A 15,702-nucleotide genomic window follows, 5' to 3' on the forward strand; every position below is an offset into this window, starting at 1 on the left:
AACTGGCCCACTGAGCGCGCTGGCGACGCAGAGGACGAGGGCAAGCCTCGCAGCGCCGTTCATCGGGGAAGGGGGGGCGCCTCGATGAGCAAAACGCGAGGTGATGGAAGCCGGCAGATGGGCAAAAAAACCCGGCATGGAGAACCAAGCGCCCGGGTTGCGTCCACGTGCGCCCGGGCCGCAACAAACCAAACGAGTACACCTCCCACGCGGAGACGGCAAGCGGCGCGTGACCAAACCCGCGCGGTCGTTGGCGTGCGGGTGAGTTGTGAGGTGGAGGGGAGCGAGCGCGAAAACACGGCAGTCTTCCTGAAAACTCGTGTCACTCGCTGGCTCCGAGAAAGAGCGGTGATTTGCTTCGTCAGCCCACGGCTCGCTCGGAACGCATCGCACTTCTGATGGTGCGCCCCGGGGAGGTTCGCGGGGCGGCGGCGGCGGTTCCGCCGTCCGAGTCCGCGTTCACCCTGGACGTGGGATCCGCCATGTTCAAGTCCGCGGCGTCCAAATCCCGCGGCACCGACGGCGAAGCCTCCGCCGACGACACCGCGGGCCCCGCGGATGTGGCCAACATGAAGGACCTCGAGGAGTTCGAGGGTTGGACCTTGCCTGCGGAGGACGGCGCCGACGACGGCGGGCCACCCAACGCGGTGCCGTCCTACGCCGGTAACTTCACGACCCCGGTGTGGTCGTTGAGTAGCATGCGGTTCCGCCACGCCATTCGCGACGGGGGCGAACGCGCGGAGCGGCTCTTCGACGAGATGCTGCGGGGCGCGGAGAAGAAGATTGCGGACGCGGAGCGGCGCGCCGAGGCGGCCGAGTCCCTCGCCAACGAACGCCAGCTGAACGCGTCGCTCAACGGCGCGAGCGACCCGAGCCCGAGCCGCGGCCCACACGCGGAGGGACCCCCGGAAGGAAAGCCGAAGAACGCGAACCGGGTCCCGAACGCGTTCAGTCGAGGACACCCGGGCGCCGTGGATCACGACAACGAGCGGAGCCTCGAGACGGGCAGCGGCGGCGGCAGCCCGCGGGTCCGGCTCCCGCCCCTCGAGTTCCCCCCGACGCTCGCCACGCAGAGCGGCGGGTCGCTGCCGGGAGAGGCGACCGCGCCGTTGGCTCCCGCGTCGGGAAGGCCGCTCAGCGCGAGGGACCACGAACGAATCGACGGTGGGGACGAATCGACGGATGGACGCCGAATGGACGACCGAACCGATCGTCGAGCCGCGGCGGAGTCGTCGACGCGATCGTCCGCCGTATCAGCGCCGGTTCGGAGTCGCCCCGAGTCGCCCGGGACGAAACGCCCGGAAACGCCCGGCGACGCTGACGACGTCGATGTCGTCAACATCGGCGGCGCCGCGTTCGGTTTCCGTCGGCCCGCGTGGAGCCTGACCAGCATGGCGGCGCGACACCGGCGAGTGAACCGGGGGGCTGTGAGCCGGGTGGAGAACTCGACACCGGCGGGCGATAGGGACGGGGACGGGGACGGGGATGAAAAGTCGGCACCCGGGGACGGGGACGGGGACCCCGCCGCGTTGGCGCGGCGGCTCGCGGCGACGCTGCGGACGATTGACGAGGCGGTTGGGGACCATCGGGGGGACGCGAGGACGGCGATGAGGCTCGTTCGCGACGCGCTCGCCGACGCAAAGCCAAGCGTCGACGCCGTCAAGAGGCTATAGGGGCATTAGTTAGGGGGACTTTCGTGATACTGAGTGTTAGACAGACGTAGCCAAACCGTAGCCAAACCGTAGCCAAACGGCGGTGTTCTCGTCAGAGGTGCCGCGCCACGTGCATGCGGCCCTCGACGCGCGCCCACGCACCCACGCGCGCCTCCGCGTCCCGCTCGCGAATCGCCGCCTTCACCCGCGCGAGCGCCCTCGCCTGCGCGCGGTCCAGCGACGTCCCGACAGCATTCGCCGCTCGCCGAACGGGGCTCGCGATTCCCCCCGCCGCATTCGATTCCTCCTCCGCGACGCACCTGATTGTCTCCGCCAGCTCCCGATTCGATACCCTGAAGGCGTCAGCCTCGGCGTCGTTCCCCGCGCACAGGTTAGTCGTCGCCGCGAGCGCCGCGAGCGCCGCGTCAGCCTCGTCGGCGGCGGCTCTCTCGAGCTCCGGGTCAGCGGTCGCCGCGGAGAGTCCGGAGAGTCCGGCGACGGCTTCGGCGGCGGACATCTCGGAGCACACGCGAGCGATCCACGCGGGCGCACCCGCCGCGCGCATTGACGCCCGCCCCGTCGCCCCGCCGACCCTCGCGAGGTTCGCGGACGTCCACATCAGCGCGACGGTTGTTTTTGATTGGACGCCGCGGACGGCGGACGCGGCCCGGAAGGCGTCCGACAAAAGTCTTACGTTATCTTTGTCGACGACCGCGTCGGCGACCACGTCGGCGCCAAAGTCGGCACCAAAGTCGGCACCCGAGTCGGCACCGATCCCCCCGCCCCCGTCCCCGACCCCCCCGTCCCAAACCCCGAACGTCCCGTGAGACGCGGACAACGAACGAAGCAAGACGAGCACCGGCTTCAACGCGTCGCCGCCGCCGGAGCTCGAACCGTCAACTTGTACAGCTGGCGCGCCGCCGTTGGCGCAGAGCTCGCGAACCAATCGCAACGCGACGGCGACGCCCCCCCGGCGTGCCAGCCAATCGCGAGCCGCCACGGCGGCGCCGCCGGACCCCGCGCAGAGGTTCGCGAGCGCGCTCGCCGTCTCGCGGACGCCAAACGGGGGAACGACGGGGGCGTCGGCGAGCTCCCGCGCCTTATCCGCCGCTACAACCGCCAGTCGAGCCTTTCGGTACCGCCGCCTCGTGCTCGTCTGATCGTCCCCGAGCTCCCCGACGGAGCTCGCGTCCTCCGTTCCAGAAACCGTTCCAGAAACCGTTCCAGAAACCAGCGACGCTCGCGCCGCATCCGCCGCCTTGACCTCGGCGTCTCTCGCTAGCCAAACCCTTCGCGCCGTCGCGGAGTGCGCCAGGGACTCGAGGGTATCCGCGAGGGGTTTGAGCGCCGAGCTGTTGTGTCGGAGAAAAGCGCCCGCATTTTTGGCGTCGCGAAACATGTACGCGAGGCAGAGCGTCGCCAGCGCGGAGAGTCGCTCGTCGCGGGTTATGTTCCCGTCGTCGCCAAAGTTTTGGTTTTGGTTTTGGTTCTCAAAGCCAAAACCGCGTCGTACGTTTGCGCCCTTAACCCGCGCGGCGCACGCCTCCACGGCGCCCTCCGCGGCGAGATGCTCCCGCGCCGCCGCTGCGGCGTCGTCGGTGGGTTCGATGAGCGCCTCCATCGTTCGCATCGCCGCCCACGCCGAGTCGACGCCGCCGAGCGCGGAGCGGACGAGAGCGCTCGCATCCTCCCTGGTAAACGCCCTCCCTGGTAAACGCGTGGGTCCAGCCCCCGTATCGTCGTCGTCCTCGCCGTTGACGCTGCGGCTAGAGTCGTGAACGCTGGCCGCGGGTTTTTTCGCCGGGGCCGTCTCGATCCGTCGCAGCGCCGCGGCGAATCCGGCAAAGGGTATCTTTCCCCGAGCCTCCCTTTGCTTGATCGCCAGGTGTCGCGCGCGTCTCGCCGCGGTCGCCAGCTGCGCCTCCACCGCGAGCTCCGTCTCGGGCTTGTCGCTCTTACCGAGCTCCGTCTCGGACCCGTCGCTTTTACGACGCCCCGAGATGGACTCTATGAGATTGGCGCCGTTCGCGTCCGGCGCTTCTTCCCGGGACGCCTTGAGCCGTTCCAAAACCGCCGCCAGCACCTTGACCCGTCTCTCCTCAACCGCCGCGCGTCGGGCGATGAACGAGTGCGCGGATTGCCACCGTCTGGCCCCCGCGGCGACGCGAACCTCGTCCACCTGGCGCGCGCAGAACCGTCCGTCGCATCGCGGCGCGCAAACCCTGCACTCGCCCCGGGCCAGAGACTTGTCGAGCTCGTACTCGGCGGCGCACAGCTGCGTGGGAAGCGCGTCGGGACCGGCGCCGTCCAGGTCCTTCCGGTTCAGGCCCATCACGGCGACCGCGGCGTGCCGACGCGCGACGACGTTGACCCCGTCGCAGCCGATGAGGCTCTTGACGTGCGCGGCGGCGAGGCCGAGCGCCTTGGCGAACCTCTCCCGTTCCTTTTTGGTCCCAAAGACGAGGTTGACCGTCTTGGACGAGAACCGCAACGCGAGGCACCGCGCCGCGCCGCGCGCTGGCGCGTGCGACAGCAAACTCGTGGTGCTCACCCCCCTGGTAACCTCGATGAGCTCGCGAAGTTCCAGCGTCTTGCCCGACTTTTTCTCCGCCCTAGTCGTTCGAGGCCCGCCGCCGACGTAATACCTCAGCGACGGAGGCTCCCGAACGCCCGTCACCGTCGCCCACAGCGCGCAGGGGTGCAGGTTCCCCCTCGTGCGTTCCAGCACGGGCTGGAACGTGAGCCGGCGAACCTTGAGCGCGCGGGTCACCTTGGCGAGTCGCGCGAGCGCGAGGTCGAACCGCGCCCACTCGCCCCCGAACCCGTCAAACTCGTTTTCGTCCTCGTTGTCGCCAGCTGTGTCATCGTCATCCCCGTCCCCGTCATCGTCCCCGGGTGCCGACTTTTCGTCCCCGTCCCCGTCCCCTTCCGCGTCGTCGTCGTTCGGTGACGCGTCCCCCGGGTGGTCGAACGCGTCGCCCACGCCGGTCGTCCGTGACCGAATGAACGCCTCGGCGGCGGCGTCGCCGACTCCGTTGTCCCCCCCCTTCGCTCCCTCCTTCACCTCCGCGTTGTTAACCTCCCCGATCTCGCCCTCCTCCCCGTCCAGCCACGCGCGCAGCCCCGCGAACGCCCCGCCGAAGTTCACCCCCGGGTGCGCGCACATCGCCGCGCGCACCGCCTTTCGACCGCCCAAACGCTCCAGCGCTCTTCGACCCGCGGGCGAGTCCCGGGCGAGCGACAGGCACGCGCCCGCCGCCGCCGACACGACCCTCAGGTCCAGCGGGAAGGTTCGCATCGTCAACAACAGGAGCTCCACGCCTCCGTGGGCGAGGAACTGGTCCTCGTGCTGGTGCGTGTCGGCTTGGAAGGCGTCCAGCGCGGACCAGACGAGCGCGCACGCGGACGCCGCCTGCGCCCTGCACCCCGCGTCGATCTCGGCATCCATCGGCGTCCAACGCGAGCTCTGCTGTTCCATGAGCGTCGCGTCGTCTATCGCCGCGCGAAGGTCCTCGAGGAGGTCGCGGACGCCTGTGAACGACCGTCTCGTTCCGCCGGGGGTGTGGCTCGGCGGGAAGTGCCCGCGTCGTCGCACCCGGGCGTCATCGTCGCGCATCGTCGTTCGTTCGTCGTCGCGTCCGTTCGGGGCGGATTCTTCGTTGTTGTTTCTCGCCGCGAGCGCGTCGCGGATGGCGTCGACCACCTCCTGCCCCGGCGAGGGTCGGGGTGGACGCGCGGGGCTCGCGGGTGGGGTCTTCTTGACCGCGATGGGCGGCGGGGGCGGCGGGAGGTTCGCGCCGACGGAGCGCCGGGTCGGGGCGGCGAGCTCGGCGACCGGGATTGCTCGAGTCTTTTTAGGAACCTTTCCAGGACCCGCCCCCGCGTCGCCGTCGCTCCTCGGGCCCGGCGCCCCGCGCGCGCTCGGCGTCGACGCGCGCCGCCGCGCCGCGGCCCTCCTCTCGTCGCCGTCGCCGAGGCCGAGGATCTCGTGGAGGAAGAACGACATCCCGTCCTTCCTCCGCGGTCCCCGGCGACAGTGACGAGAGCCCGAGTCGGCAGGTGCACGCTTCGTCTCGGAAGTGGCAGCTGGTGAAGTGCCACGATCTCAGCGACGACTGGACGACCCGGCCCAACACAATTCAACGCGCTCGGCACGCCCCATCCGACCGCGGCCAACATGGACATCGACCAGTCCCTCGACGACATGATCAAGAAGGCGCCCAAGAAGCCCCGCCCCAACAAGAAGAAGGCGGCCGCGGCTAAGGGCAAAGCCACCCCCGCCAAGAAGGGCCCGGGGGGCGTCAAGGCGAAGGTGATCGGCAAGGCGAGGCGCGGCCCCCGCGGTGGTAACGCGTCCGTGGCCATGGCCGTCGACGGCGCGTGGCAGCACGATAAGTTCCAGGGCGGACGCGGACGCGGCCCCGTCGCCGGCGGCAGCGGCAAGCTCGCCATCTCCAACCTTCACTTCAACGTGACGAACCAAGACATCAAGGTCCGTCGACGTCCGAGGCTCAGCTGAGGCGCACGCTCAATTCTTGGCGCCAAGACTACTCTGGAGCCGAATCCTCCCCCCGCCCAAATGGTTTTGACCCAGCGATCGCCCCCGCGCGGCGATCTCGCGGACGCGCGCGGAGACGACTGATCGGCCGTAACTGATGAAACGGTGGTGATCCCTCGTCGACGCGGCGTCACGGTCACCCTCGCAAACTCACGCGCGCTCGAGCGCGGCCGATCACGGAAAGCACTCGTGACGATTTCTCAGATCCACGGAGATCACTGAAGACCGCCAGCTCAGATCGTGGTTCTAGGTTTACGCCGACGCACCGACGCGGACACCCTCTCAAGCGAACACCGAATGGAACCCTGACCGAAAACCCCCTCTCCCAATCGTCACTCGCCTCTCGCCTCTCGCAGGAGCTGTTCTCGCAGATCGGCAGGGTGCAGAAGTCCGGCCTCAACTTCGACCAGAACGGCCGATCCAAGGTGCGATCGCGCTCCGCTGCTGCGTTTCTTTGGTGCCTTCGCTTTTTGGTTCCAGCCTGGCGAAAAAGGTCTTCACGCTCGCGCCGACACTCACCGTTCACCCTCCCGAACCCTCCCCTCGACGCAGGGCACCGCCGAGGTCATCTTCGCGGAAAGGCGCGACGCCATACAGGCCATCAAGACCTACAACGGCGTCAAGCTCGACGGCCGCCCGCTGCAGATTGAGCTCGTGGGTGGCGCGGCGAGCGGCGGCCTCACCCTCTCCTCGGGCGTCACCATCACCCCCGCAGGGGGCAGGCGCTCCGTCACCTTCAACGCCGGCGGCGGCGGCGGCGGACGCAAGGTGGTGGCCAAGGTGGTGGCCAGGCCGGGCGCCAAGAAGGGCGGCGCCAAGGCCAACGCGGCTGGAGCCAAGGGCGCCGCGGGGAAGGGCAAGGGTAAGGGTAAGCCCCGCGCGAAGAAGACAAAGGAGACCCCGATGACCGCGGAGGAGCTCGACGCGCAGCTCGACTCCTACAAGGGCGCCGCCGCGGCGGCGGACGATGCCCCCGCCGCCATGGAGGCGTGAACGCATCCGTGAACGTCCCTCCTCGTCTCTCACAATCCCGCACAGGACGCAGCTACCTCGCGCCGCAGAGAAGAGGACAAACCAGAAAAGAAATCACCTGAATGAATCCCAAAGTTGCTCGAGCCGGAAGCCCGGCGGTATCACACGCAGGCGACGCTTACTACTCTTGTACACAACATACGAGTTCTTTATACTACCACGAGTCTCTCTCTCTCTCTCTCCTGGTCTCTTCTCGCCTCCCCGCGCTGCCTTCGCCCCGCCATCTCTGATTTTAATCGCCCTTGTCGCGCAGATCCACCTTGTCGCGTATCCTCGTGGGCTTCTGGGTGAGCACGAGAAATATCCAGACCCCGAACGCCACGACGTGCAGGCCCGCCAGGCTCAGAAGGATGACATTGAGCGTGTCAAGCCCACCCTGTTTATCGTGCGTCAGATCCCACAGCCAACCCATGTGTTCCCGCGCGTAACAACAACTGACGGGACAATTATCCGGCCGACTGAAAAAGCGAGATTGGATCGGAAGGAATTCGGCGCCCGCGGCACAGAAGGAGACGCGCTCGCGTCACCGGCGCGAGGCGTCTACGCATAGATCACAATGGCCTTCAGCATGGGAAGCGCCAAGGCGATGGCCGAACGGATGGCCGAGAAGGCCCGCGCCGCCGCGAACGCAGCCGCCAAGGGCACGCGGGAGGCTGTGGGATCGCTGGCCGCGGAGTTCGAGACCAACATGGAGGCCAGCGCGCTGGGCGGCGGCGGCGGCGGCGGGGATTCAGGGCGGTCGTCGAGCGACGGCGGACGTCCCTCGACTCGCTCTTCGGGACGCCCGCCCCGCGGCGAGAGCCCGGACGGCGATCAGTACGTGAAGCTGCCGGTGTCGAGCGCCAAGAAGCTGAGGTGGTACGACGACGGGGACATGGCCGAGGTCATCGCCGCGCACCTGAGGGAGAAGATGGCGCTGTCCGAGGAGACGGAGCGACTGCGATCGGAGCTCGAGAACGAGATCGGCAAGGATGAGACGAAGCGAAGGCTCGCCGACGACGCCGCCGTCGCCAAGGCGCTCGCCGCGGAGCGCGCGAGGAAGACGGAGGATGGCGCCAACAGGGCCATGCTGCTCGCCGCGAAGGACGAGATCGCGCGGCTGCGGGTCGCGCTCGCCGAGAAGAGCGCCGAGAAGAGCGGCGTCATCCTCGGGGACGCCGGGGACGCCGCCGGTACCGAGTCCGCGGAGGCTGCCGCCGCCGCCGCGAGCGACGGTTGGAACGACGGCTGGGACGGGAGCGACGACGGGGGCTTTGAGCCCGTGGACGCCGACGGCGGGAAGGATCGACCCGGGGATAGTAGCCCGAAGCTCCCGCCGTCAACGGCGCCGGGCGGCTCGGCGTCAACGGACGACGACGACGCATCGCGAACGACGAGCGGCGGGATCGTTCGACAACGAAACGCAGCCGCGAACGACGAACGGCTGGCAAAGGAGAACGCTGAGCTCGCGTCGACGATTAAGCGCCTCGAGTCGAAGCTGGCCGACGTCGAGCGAGCCAGGGACGACGCCGAGGCCGAGGCGGACGCCGCGACGGCCGAACTCGAGCAGCTTCGAAGGGAAGGGGAGGCGCACGCGCGGGCGGGGACGGGGACGGGGACGGGGACGGCCGGAGGCGACGACTCGGCGACGAACGAAACGAACGCGAACACGAAACGAAACGAGATTACGTTTGGGACTTCGAAGGAACCGGAGGACGACGCGGACCGAGCCGTCGCCAACGAGGCGCTCAGGACGCAACTGGAGCATCTCAGGGCCGAGGCCATGTCCAAGGGGGTGATCGGCGCCAAGCTCGAGGCGGAGGTTGAGACGCTTCGGGCGCGGTTGAGCGAGGCGGAGGCGCGAGTCGTCGAGGCTGAGACCCGGGCCAAGGAGATTGAGACCCGGGCCAAGGAGACTGAGGATGAAGCCGCCGCGGCGATTCGCAAGGCGGAGGAGGGTTTCGAGAAGGACCTTCGGAACAAAGCCGAGTCGGAGGCCAAGGCTAAGAAACTGGCGGAGGATCTCCTCAAGAAGAATCAGGCGCTCGCGGCGGACCTCTCCGAGGCTCAGGTCCGCGCCGACGCCTTCTCCGAGAAGGCGGATGAGCTGGAGAAGAGTTTGTTGAAGGAGAGAGAGCGCCGCGAAAGCGACGGCGAGCTCGCCACGGAGCACGAGGCCGCGCTGGCCAAGGCTGAGAAGGACGCCGAGTGGGCGGTGGCGCGAGTCGAGGAGCTCGAGGCGAAGCTGGCAGAGCGGGCCGAGGACGTGGAGGGCACCGAGGATTTCGCCGCAGCCGCCGAGGAGACAATCAAGGAACTCGAAAAGGCGGTGGAGGCTGCCGAGGCGCGGGCCAAGGAAGCTGAGATCCGGGCGCAGGAGGCTGAGACCCGGGCGCAGGAGGCTGAGGCGTCAAAGTCGGCTGCGATCGCGGAGGCTCAGGAGGCCAAAACCGTCGCCGAGGAGCAGCACGAGGAGATGAAGAAGCGGACGTCGAAGGCTGAGATTGACGCCAAGGCGCTCCGCGGCACCGTGGACGACCTCAAGCAGCAGATCGCCACCCACGCCAAGCGCAAGCAGGACGCGAAGAAACTCTCCGACGAGCTCGCGGCGGCGGTGAAGGCCAAGACTGACGCCGAGGCGGAGGCGTCCGCCGCCAAGGACGCCGTCAAGAAGACGGAGGAGCGCCTCGAGACGGTGCAAAAGGCGAGCAAAAAGACGCGAGACGAGCTGGACGAGGCCACCGCTCGGGTCGCCGACCTGAGGGCCAAACTCGAGTCCGCCTCGCAGCTGCAGCGGGAGACGAGCAAGATGGCTGACGAGGAGGCCCGCGTGGAGCTTGGCGAAAAGCTCGAGGAGACGCGCAAGGAGTCCGAGGCTCGCGGCTCGAGGGTATCCGAGCTCGAGGCTGAGCTGAAGATTGTCACCGCCGAGCGCGATGCACTCGCGACGGATGCCGACCGCGCCGACAAACGCATCGAAACGCTCGAGATGGCGGTCAAGGAGAGGGACGAGGCCATGAGCGAGCTCGCCGAGGTCAAGGCGGAGATCTCGGACACCAGAAGGCAGCTGTCGCAGGCGGCGATGAGGTCGGCGGCGCTGGAGGAGGCTGAGCGGGCCAGGGACGAGGCTCACGCGGAGCTCATCGAATCGGCCAAGCTCACGCAGCAGGCAGAGAAACGCGCGAGACGCGCGGAAGAGCTCGCCGCCGAGCGCGCCGCCGAGTGTCGCGCGCTGGAGCGAAAAGCCGAGTCCGCGGAGGCGCTGTCGGCTGAGGTGGAGGAGGGTCGGCGACGCGAAAACGAGCTCGAGGCGAGGGCCAACGCCGCCGAGGGCGCCCTCGCGGATGCCAACGGAAAGCACGAAAAAGCCGCAGCCGCTTTGAACGATGCGACGCTCGCAAAGGCTGCCGCGGAAGGAGAGGTGGCCGTCGCGAGGGCGGCGGTGGACTCTGGAGAGGCGAGAATCGCGGCGCTGGAGGGGCAGCTGGCAGAATTAAGGAGCGAGGCTGAGAGCGCCGAGAGCGTTAGGCGGTCCGAGTCGGATTCGAAGCTGGAGGATTTATCCTCCAGGATCGCGGCGTTGGAGGGTATGATCACCGCCGCGGAGGGGGAGAGGGACGCCGCGCGCGCGGCGCTGCGGGATGCGAACGATTCGATGGAGAGTTACCGCGCCAAGGCTCGAGCCATGATGGAGGAAAAGGACAGGGAATTGGACAAACTGAGGAGGAAGGCGGAGGAGCTCGAGTATTCCTCGGCTCCTTCGATTGCGCCCGAGCCCGTGGCGGCACCGGCACCGGAGCCCGAGCCCGTGGCGGCACCGGAGCCCGAGCCGGTGTTTGTGCCTCCGCCGCCGGCGATCGACGCCGACGACGACTCCAAGATGACCTACTTAAAGAACGTGGTCATCAAGCTCCTATGCACGGACGACTGGGAGCAGCAGGACGCGCTGGTGCCCATCCTCGGCGCGATGCTCGAGTTCACCAACGACGATTCCCGGTCGATCAAGGAAAAACGCGCGGAGATCGCGCCCTTGGTCGTCAAGATTGAGGAGGGACTGCGCTACGTCGGGCTCATCGGCGATACAACCGCGAAACCCAACCCTCCGCCCGCGACGCTGGATTCATCCGCGGCTTCGTGAATATATTTTATCAATCAAACTCCCGAGAGGGAGATTATTCATCAATCAAACTCCCGGTTACCTTCCACGGCGCGATGATCCGCCCTCCCTCGCGTGTCCGGCGCCCTCCACCCTCCGCGGCGCCTCCATCGGGTTCACGGGCGCGCGTCCCGCGGCGTACTCCTCCATGATCCGCGAGAGGAAAAAGTCAAAGTCCAACCCGAGCTCGCGCCCGCCCACCCCCGCGAACTCCTCGGACCGGCGAATGAGAGACTCGCGGACGACCGGTACATCCCTCGGCGCGTCCGTGTTGTACACGTTCGCCACCACGTCCATGGCGACGCGCGTGGGGATCGTCGCGGCTCCGTCCCTCCAATCACGCAACGTAGCGCCCGTAAACTCACCCTCGCCGAAAACTTTCATCGCGCACCCGAGCACCGAGCAAAAGACGTGAAACGCGTCGACGGACGCGAACCGCCTGTCGGAATCGGCGTGCCGCGACTCCGAATCGAGGCAGTCGGCGAAGCGACAGAACGCGGCGCACTTGGCGTCGCCCCTCCGCGCGTGGTGACGCGCGGACGCCATCACCCGGTCCACGCCGCGATCCACGTCATCCGCGGAGTACGCCTCTTCCCCGGAGTTTGCCGATCTGACGAGTCCGTCGCGTGAAAAACCTCGCTTGAACGCCGATGAAGTCGACGCGGCGGCGAGGCGAGGCGTCTCCGCGATGGCGCGCCTCAGTGCGTCGAACACGGTGTCGTTTCCCAGGGCTCCGAGGCCGCACGCGCCGTGGGTGATGTCCCGCGCGCGACCCGACTCCCCAGCCGCGAGCTGCACGCGCTTGAGATACGTACGCACGATGACCCGACTGGTGCGTCGCGCGTCGAGGATGGGGTTGTCCCCATGATTGATTTCGTCGGCGTCGTAGCGGTCGAGTCGGGGTTGTCGACGCGCGCGCTCGACCAGGTGGGCCACGCGCGCGTCGTCGCACTGCTGCGAGGCGTCGCGACTCGTCGCGAACCGTCGCCGGTACTCGCGAAGCTCCCCGTCCGTCTCGCGTCGCATGGCGCACGACGCGTCCACCGCCTTCGCGGCTTCGTCTCTCAGCGCGGATATCTCGGCGATGGTTTGGCTCGTCTCCGCCGCCCACTCGAGCTGCGTGCGTCGCACCTCCCGCACGAGCTCTACCGTCGCCTTCTCCTTGGCGAGCATGTGACGGACGAAGCGTTCCTCTCTCGCGACGGCGGCGACGTCGCGGGCGGCGAGTTTCACCGCGAGCGTCTGGCACCGGCGAGTTAAAAGACCGACTTTGAGCCGGCTCGTCACCGACGCTCGAGCCTTTGTTTTCCTCAGCGACTCCTCCGCCTCCGCGAGACGCGTCTCGCACGCGCGGAGCGAGCGCGTCGCGCGATCGGACGCACGCTTCGCGCTCGCCCTGAGCCGCTCCCTTTCGTCGCGCACGGCCCGTTCGTGCTCCGAACGCTCAGACTGGACGAGTTTCTCCAATCGCGTCCGGTCACTTTCCAGAGCCTCGACGTTTGAGGCGAGTCGCGCTATCCTCCCCTCGGCCGCTCGCGTACCGGCCTCGAGCGCCTCTCGCTCGGCTTCCAGACCCTCGACGACGGACGTGAGCCCCGCCACCTGCGTCTCGGAAGCGTCGAGCTTCACGCGACACGCGTCGAGGTCCTCCGCAATCTTGGCGAATCGTCTCACCTCCTTTTCCAACGCGCACCGCTCGGACTTCAACTCCGCCGACCTCGTCTCCTCCGCCAGAAGCCTCGCCGCGGCAACCTTCGCGTCCTCGACGTGCGACACACACGCGCTCCGCAGCTTCGAGATGTCGCGTTCGCGCGATGCGATGACCCCGTCGCGTTCCTTGACGTCCTTGTCCAGTCGAAGCTTTTCAAGTTTCGCATCCGCTACTTGGCGTTCGAGGTTGGCGATTACGTCGTGCGCGTCGTAGAGGCGAGAGCGGGCGACGTCCCTGGCGCGCACCGCGTCCCCGAGCTCCTTCCTGTGCGCGCCGAGGCGTTCGACGACGCGGCGCGCGAGCGCGGCGCCTCGCGTGATGTCCGCCGCGACGGACTCGACGGACGCGTCGTCGGTCAAACCGTTTTCTTCGAGGTCCTCGGCGAGGATCCCCTCGGCGAGGTCCCCCAGCGTTCGCACCCCGCCCGCGAGGTCGCGCATCACCCCACGGACCCCCGCCAGCTCAGAACGCAGCGCCTCGCGTTCCGTCCGCCTCGTCTCCGTCGCCGCGTCCGCGTCGGCGATCGCGGCGTCGGCCCTGGCGCTCTCCCGCTCCCGACAATCGCGTTCATTCTCCAAAGCCGCCCGTTCCTCAATCAACGCGTCCGCGCCCTCCGCCAGCGCCTTCCGAAGCGACGCCTCGCGCGTGCACCCCGTCGCGATGCACGCGCGGGCGTCGTGAATGTCGAGCTGGAGCGCGTCGCGTTGGGCGCGCGCGTCGCCGAGCGCCGAGCGCAGATCCTCCGCTTGTTGTCGCATACTCTCAATTTTCTCGCGCAGAGTCTCGTTCGCCTCGTTGGATTGGTCCAAAACTCGCGTTCGCTCTTCCAGCGCACCTCGGCACTCCTCGAGCGCGCCGGCCAGCGCCGTCGCACGCGCGCGCTCGCGCGCCAGGGATTTCGTCGCGTCTTCGAGGGATCCGTTCAGCGCTTCGACGGCGCGATCCCTCTCGGCGACGACGGCTCGAACGCTCGCCGCCTCCGCCCGCCAACCTTCGGCTTTTTCCGTTGCATCCGCCAGCCGTTTTTCTAAACGGTCCCGCTCCGCCGCCTCGCGCGTTACCCTCGCGGTGAGATCGCGCACGTGTGCGCGGGCGGCGTCTACGTCGGCGATGAGCCGTCGTTCGGTGACGCGCGCGGCGGCGAGTCGCTCGCGGTGTTCAAAGTCGCACGTTTTGAGTCGATCCACCTCAGCGTGTAATTCCCTCTCCTTTATTTTCGAGGCGAGCGCCGCCATCGAGCTCGACGTGCGCTCGCGATTGTTCGCCGCGCGTTCCCCCGCCAACGCGTCTTCGAGCGCCGCGAGCTTGGCGTTCGATGCGTCCGCCTCTTGTTTCGCGTTCGCGAGCTGCGTGCGCGTTTGAATCGTCTCGATCCTCGCGTCGGCGACGAGGGATTCGTACCGCAGACCGGCTCGAGCTTCCACGACGGAGAAGAAGTGGTCCCACACCTTGGCGAGGAGTTTGCCGCGGTCCCTGCACTGGCGCCGCACCTCGTCCGTGAGCTCGTCGAACGCGACGCGGTATATCCAGAGCGCGCCCTCCGCAGCCGCCTCGGCGTCGAAGGAGTCGGATGAGTCGTCGAGGGTGTCATCGAAGGGGCCTCCTCCGTGGGGGTGCGCGGGGGCCCGATTGGCTCGCCGCGACGCGTCGCCCCCCTCCCGGCACACGCGCTCCACCGACGCGTCCACCCACCGTTCCAGCGCTCCGATCGTCTCCCGCGTGCACGCCCCGGGCCCCGACGCGCCGCCGTCCGCGCCGCCGCCGCGCGTTCGAAACACCGGCGCGTCGTCCACGAAGGCCACCAGCCGTTCCACCCACGCCGGCGGTTTGTCGCGCCCCGGCCGGCGAAACCTCGCGTCCCTGCGAAGCGTCGCGTCGACGTTCCCGTCGGCGCTCCCAGCTCCCAGCGCCGCGTCCGCCGCGGCGAGCGAGTCCACGCGAACCTTGCGGTCCCTGAGCTCGGCGGTGAGCGCGCGTCTGAGCGCGTCGATGGGCGCGTCGGCTGGCGCGTCGGCGGCGCGGATGAGCGCGTCGGCTCGCGGCGCCGGGAGCGTCGGGGCGAACCGCGGCCGGAGCGAGGAGCCGCCCGAGACGAACAGCTCGGAGCATTCGTCGTTGGACGGGCGAAGCCACGGGATGCCCGGGCTTTGCGCGGCGGTCTTGGGTTCGACGTCCCCGCCGTCCACACGCACTTCGCACACCGTCAACGCGCCGCCGACCGCGCCGGCGTCGTCCGTCGACGCGCTCGTCCCCGCGGCGATCCGGTCTCCGGTCGAACCGTCCGACGAATTATGCATCGCCGCGGGCGGGGTGGACGGAACCGCGCTCGACGCTTCCCGCGGCGGTGGTATCGCCCCTCGGGGGACGCGTATCGCGTTGTGTTCGGTGGTTTCCCCGGTTCGCGAGCCGACGCGCGTCGCGGGAAGGGCGTCGCCGACAGTGCGCACCGTCCGGGTCGCGAGACGCGGTTGCCAAAACAGGCGGCGCGTGACGGTTCTGTTCCCCGATTTTCCCACTTCGGACTCGATCGTAGACTATTTTTCCAAATCCGGAACGCTCGGCCGGCTCCCCCGCCTCCGCCTCTCCCCCTACACTCCCACTCCCGTCGTCGCAC

At 68.5% G+C, this 15,702-nt stretch overlaps 6 protein-coding genes across 6 annotated transcripts; 2 read left to right on the forward strand and 4 right to left on the reverse strand.

Moving 5' to 3' along the window:
• Window positions 1-398: 398 nt before the first annotated feature.
• On the forward strand, window positions 399-1,673 carry MICPUN_63817 (predicted protein; the record flags this gene model as incomplete). Its single annotated transcript, XM_002505565.1, has 1 exon — window positions 399-1,673. One exon carries the CDS (start codon window positions 399-401, stop codon window positions 1,671-1,673), a length of 1,275 nt encoding a protein of 424 aa, XP_002505611.1.
• Window positions 1,674-1,764: 91 nt separating this feature from the next.
• Window positions 1,765-5,658, reverse strand: MICPUN_63818 (predicted protein; the record flags this gene model as incomplete). Its single annotated transcript, XM_002505795.1, has 1 exon — window positions 1,765-5,658. One exon carries the CDS (start codon window positions 5,656-5,658, stop codon window positions 1,765-1,767), a length of 3,894 nt encoding a protein of 1,297 aa, XP_002505841.1.
• Window positions 5,659-5,909: 251 nt separating this feature from the next.
• On the reverse strand, window positions 5,910-7,398 carry MICPUN_54760 (predicted protein). Its single transcript, XM_002505796.1, has 2 exons — window positions 6,763-7,398; window positions 5,910-6,635 (listed from the first exon to the last, which is right to left on the reverse strand). The coding sequence occupies exons 1-2, from the start codon at window positions 7,207-7,209 to the stop codon at window positions 6,543-6,545; spliced, it is 540 nt and encodes a 179-aa protein (XP_002505842.1). The 5' UTR covers window positions 7,210-7,398; the 3' UTR covers window positions 5,910-6,542.
• A 76-nt stretch (window positions 7,399-7,474) lies between these two features.
• On the reverse strand, window positions 7,475-7,654 carry MICPUN_63820 (predicted protein; the record flags this gene model as incomplete). Its single annotated transcript, XM_002505797.1, has 1 exon — window positions 7,475-7,654. One exon carries the CDS (start codon window positions 7,652-7,654, stop codon window positions 7,475-7,477), a length of 180 nt encoding a protein of 59 aa, XP_002505843.1.
• A 2,303-nt stretch (window positions 7,655-9,957) lies between these two features.
• On the forward strand, window positions 9,958-11,402 carry MICPUN_109420 (predicted protein). Its single transcript, XM_002505566.1, has one exon. The coding sequence runs from the start codon at window positions 10,031-10,033 to the stop codon at window positions 11,357-11,359; it is 1,329 nt and encodes a 442-aa protein (XP_002505612.1). The 5' UTR covers window positions 9,958-10,030; the 3' UTR covers window positions 11,360-11,402.
• A 14-nt stretch (window positions 11,403-11,416) lies between these two features.
• MICPUN_63822 (predicted protein) lies at window positions 11,417-15,385 on the reverse strand (the record flags this gene model as incomplete). Its single annotated transcript, XM_002505798.1, has 1 exon — window positions 11,417-15,385. The coding sequence occupies one exon, from the start codon at window positions 15,383-15,385 to the stop codon at window positions 11,417-11,419; it is 3,969 nt and encodes a 1,322-aa protein (XP_002505844.1).
• Window positions 15,386-15,702: the final 317 nt, after the last annotated feature.

Source organism: Micromonas commoda, chromosome 13, assembly GCF_000090985.2.
Source record: "Micromonas commoda chromosome 13, complete sequence".
NCBI classification, from domain to species: Eukaryota; Viridiplantae; Chlorophyta; class Mamiellophyceae; order Mamiellales; family Mamiellaceae; genus Micromonas; species Micromonas commoda.

Coding starts and splice junctions, on each gene's coding strand:
- MICPUN_54760 (XM_002505796.1), bottom strand. CDS start 7,209: ATGCGTTCACGCCTCCATGGCGGCGGGGGCATCGTCCGCCGCCGCGGC. Junction 6,636..6,762: donor AAGATGACCTCGGCGGTGCC/CTGCGTCGAGGG, acceptor GCGCGATCGCAC/CTTGGATCGGCCGTTCTGGT.
- MICPUN_109420 (XM_002505566.1), top strand. CDS start 10,031: ATGGCTGACGAGGAGGCCCGCGTGGAGCTTGGCGAAAAGCTCGAGGAG.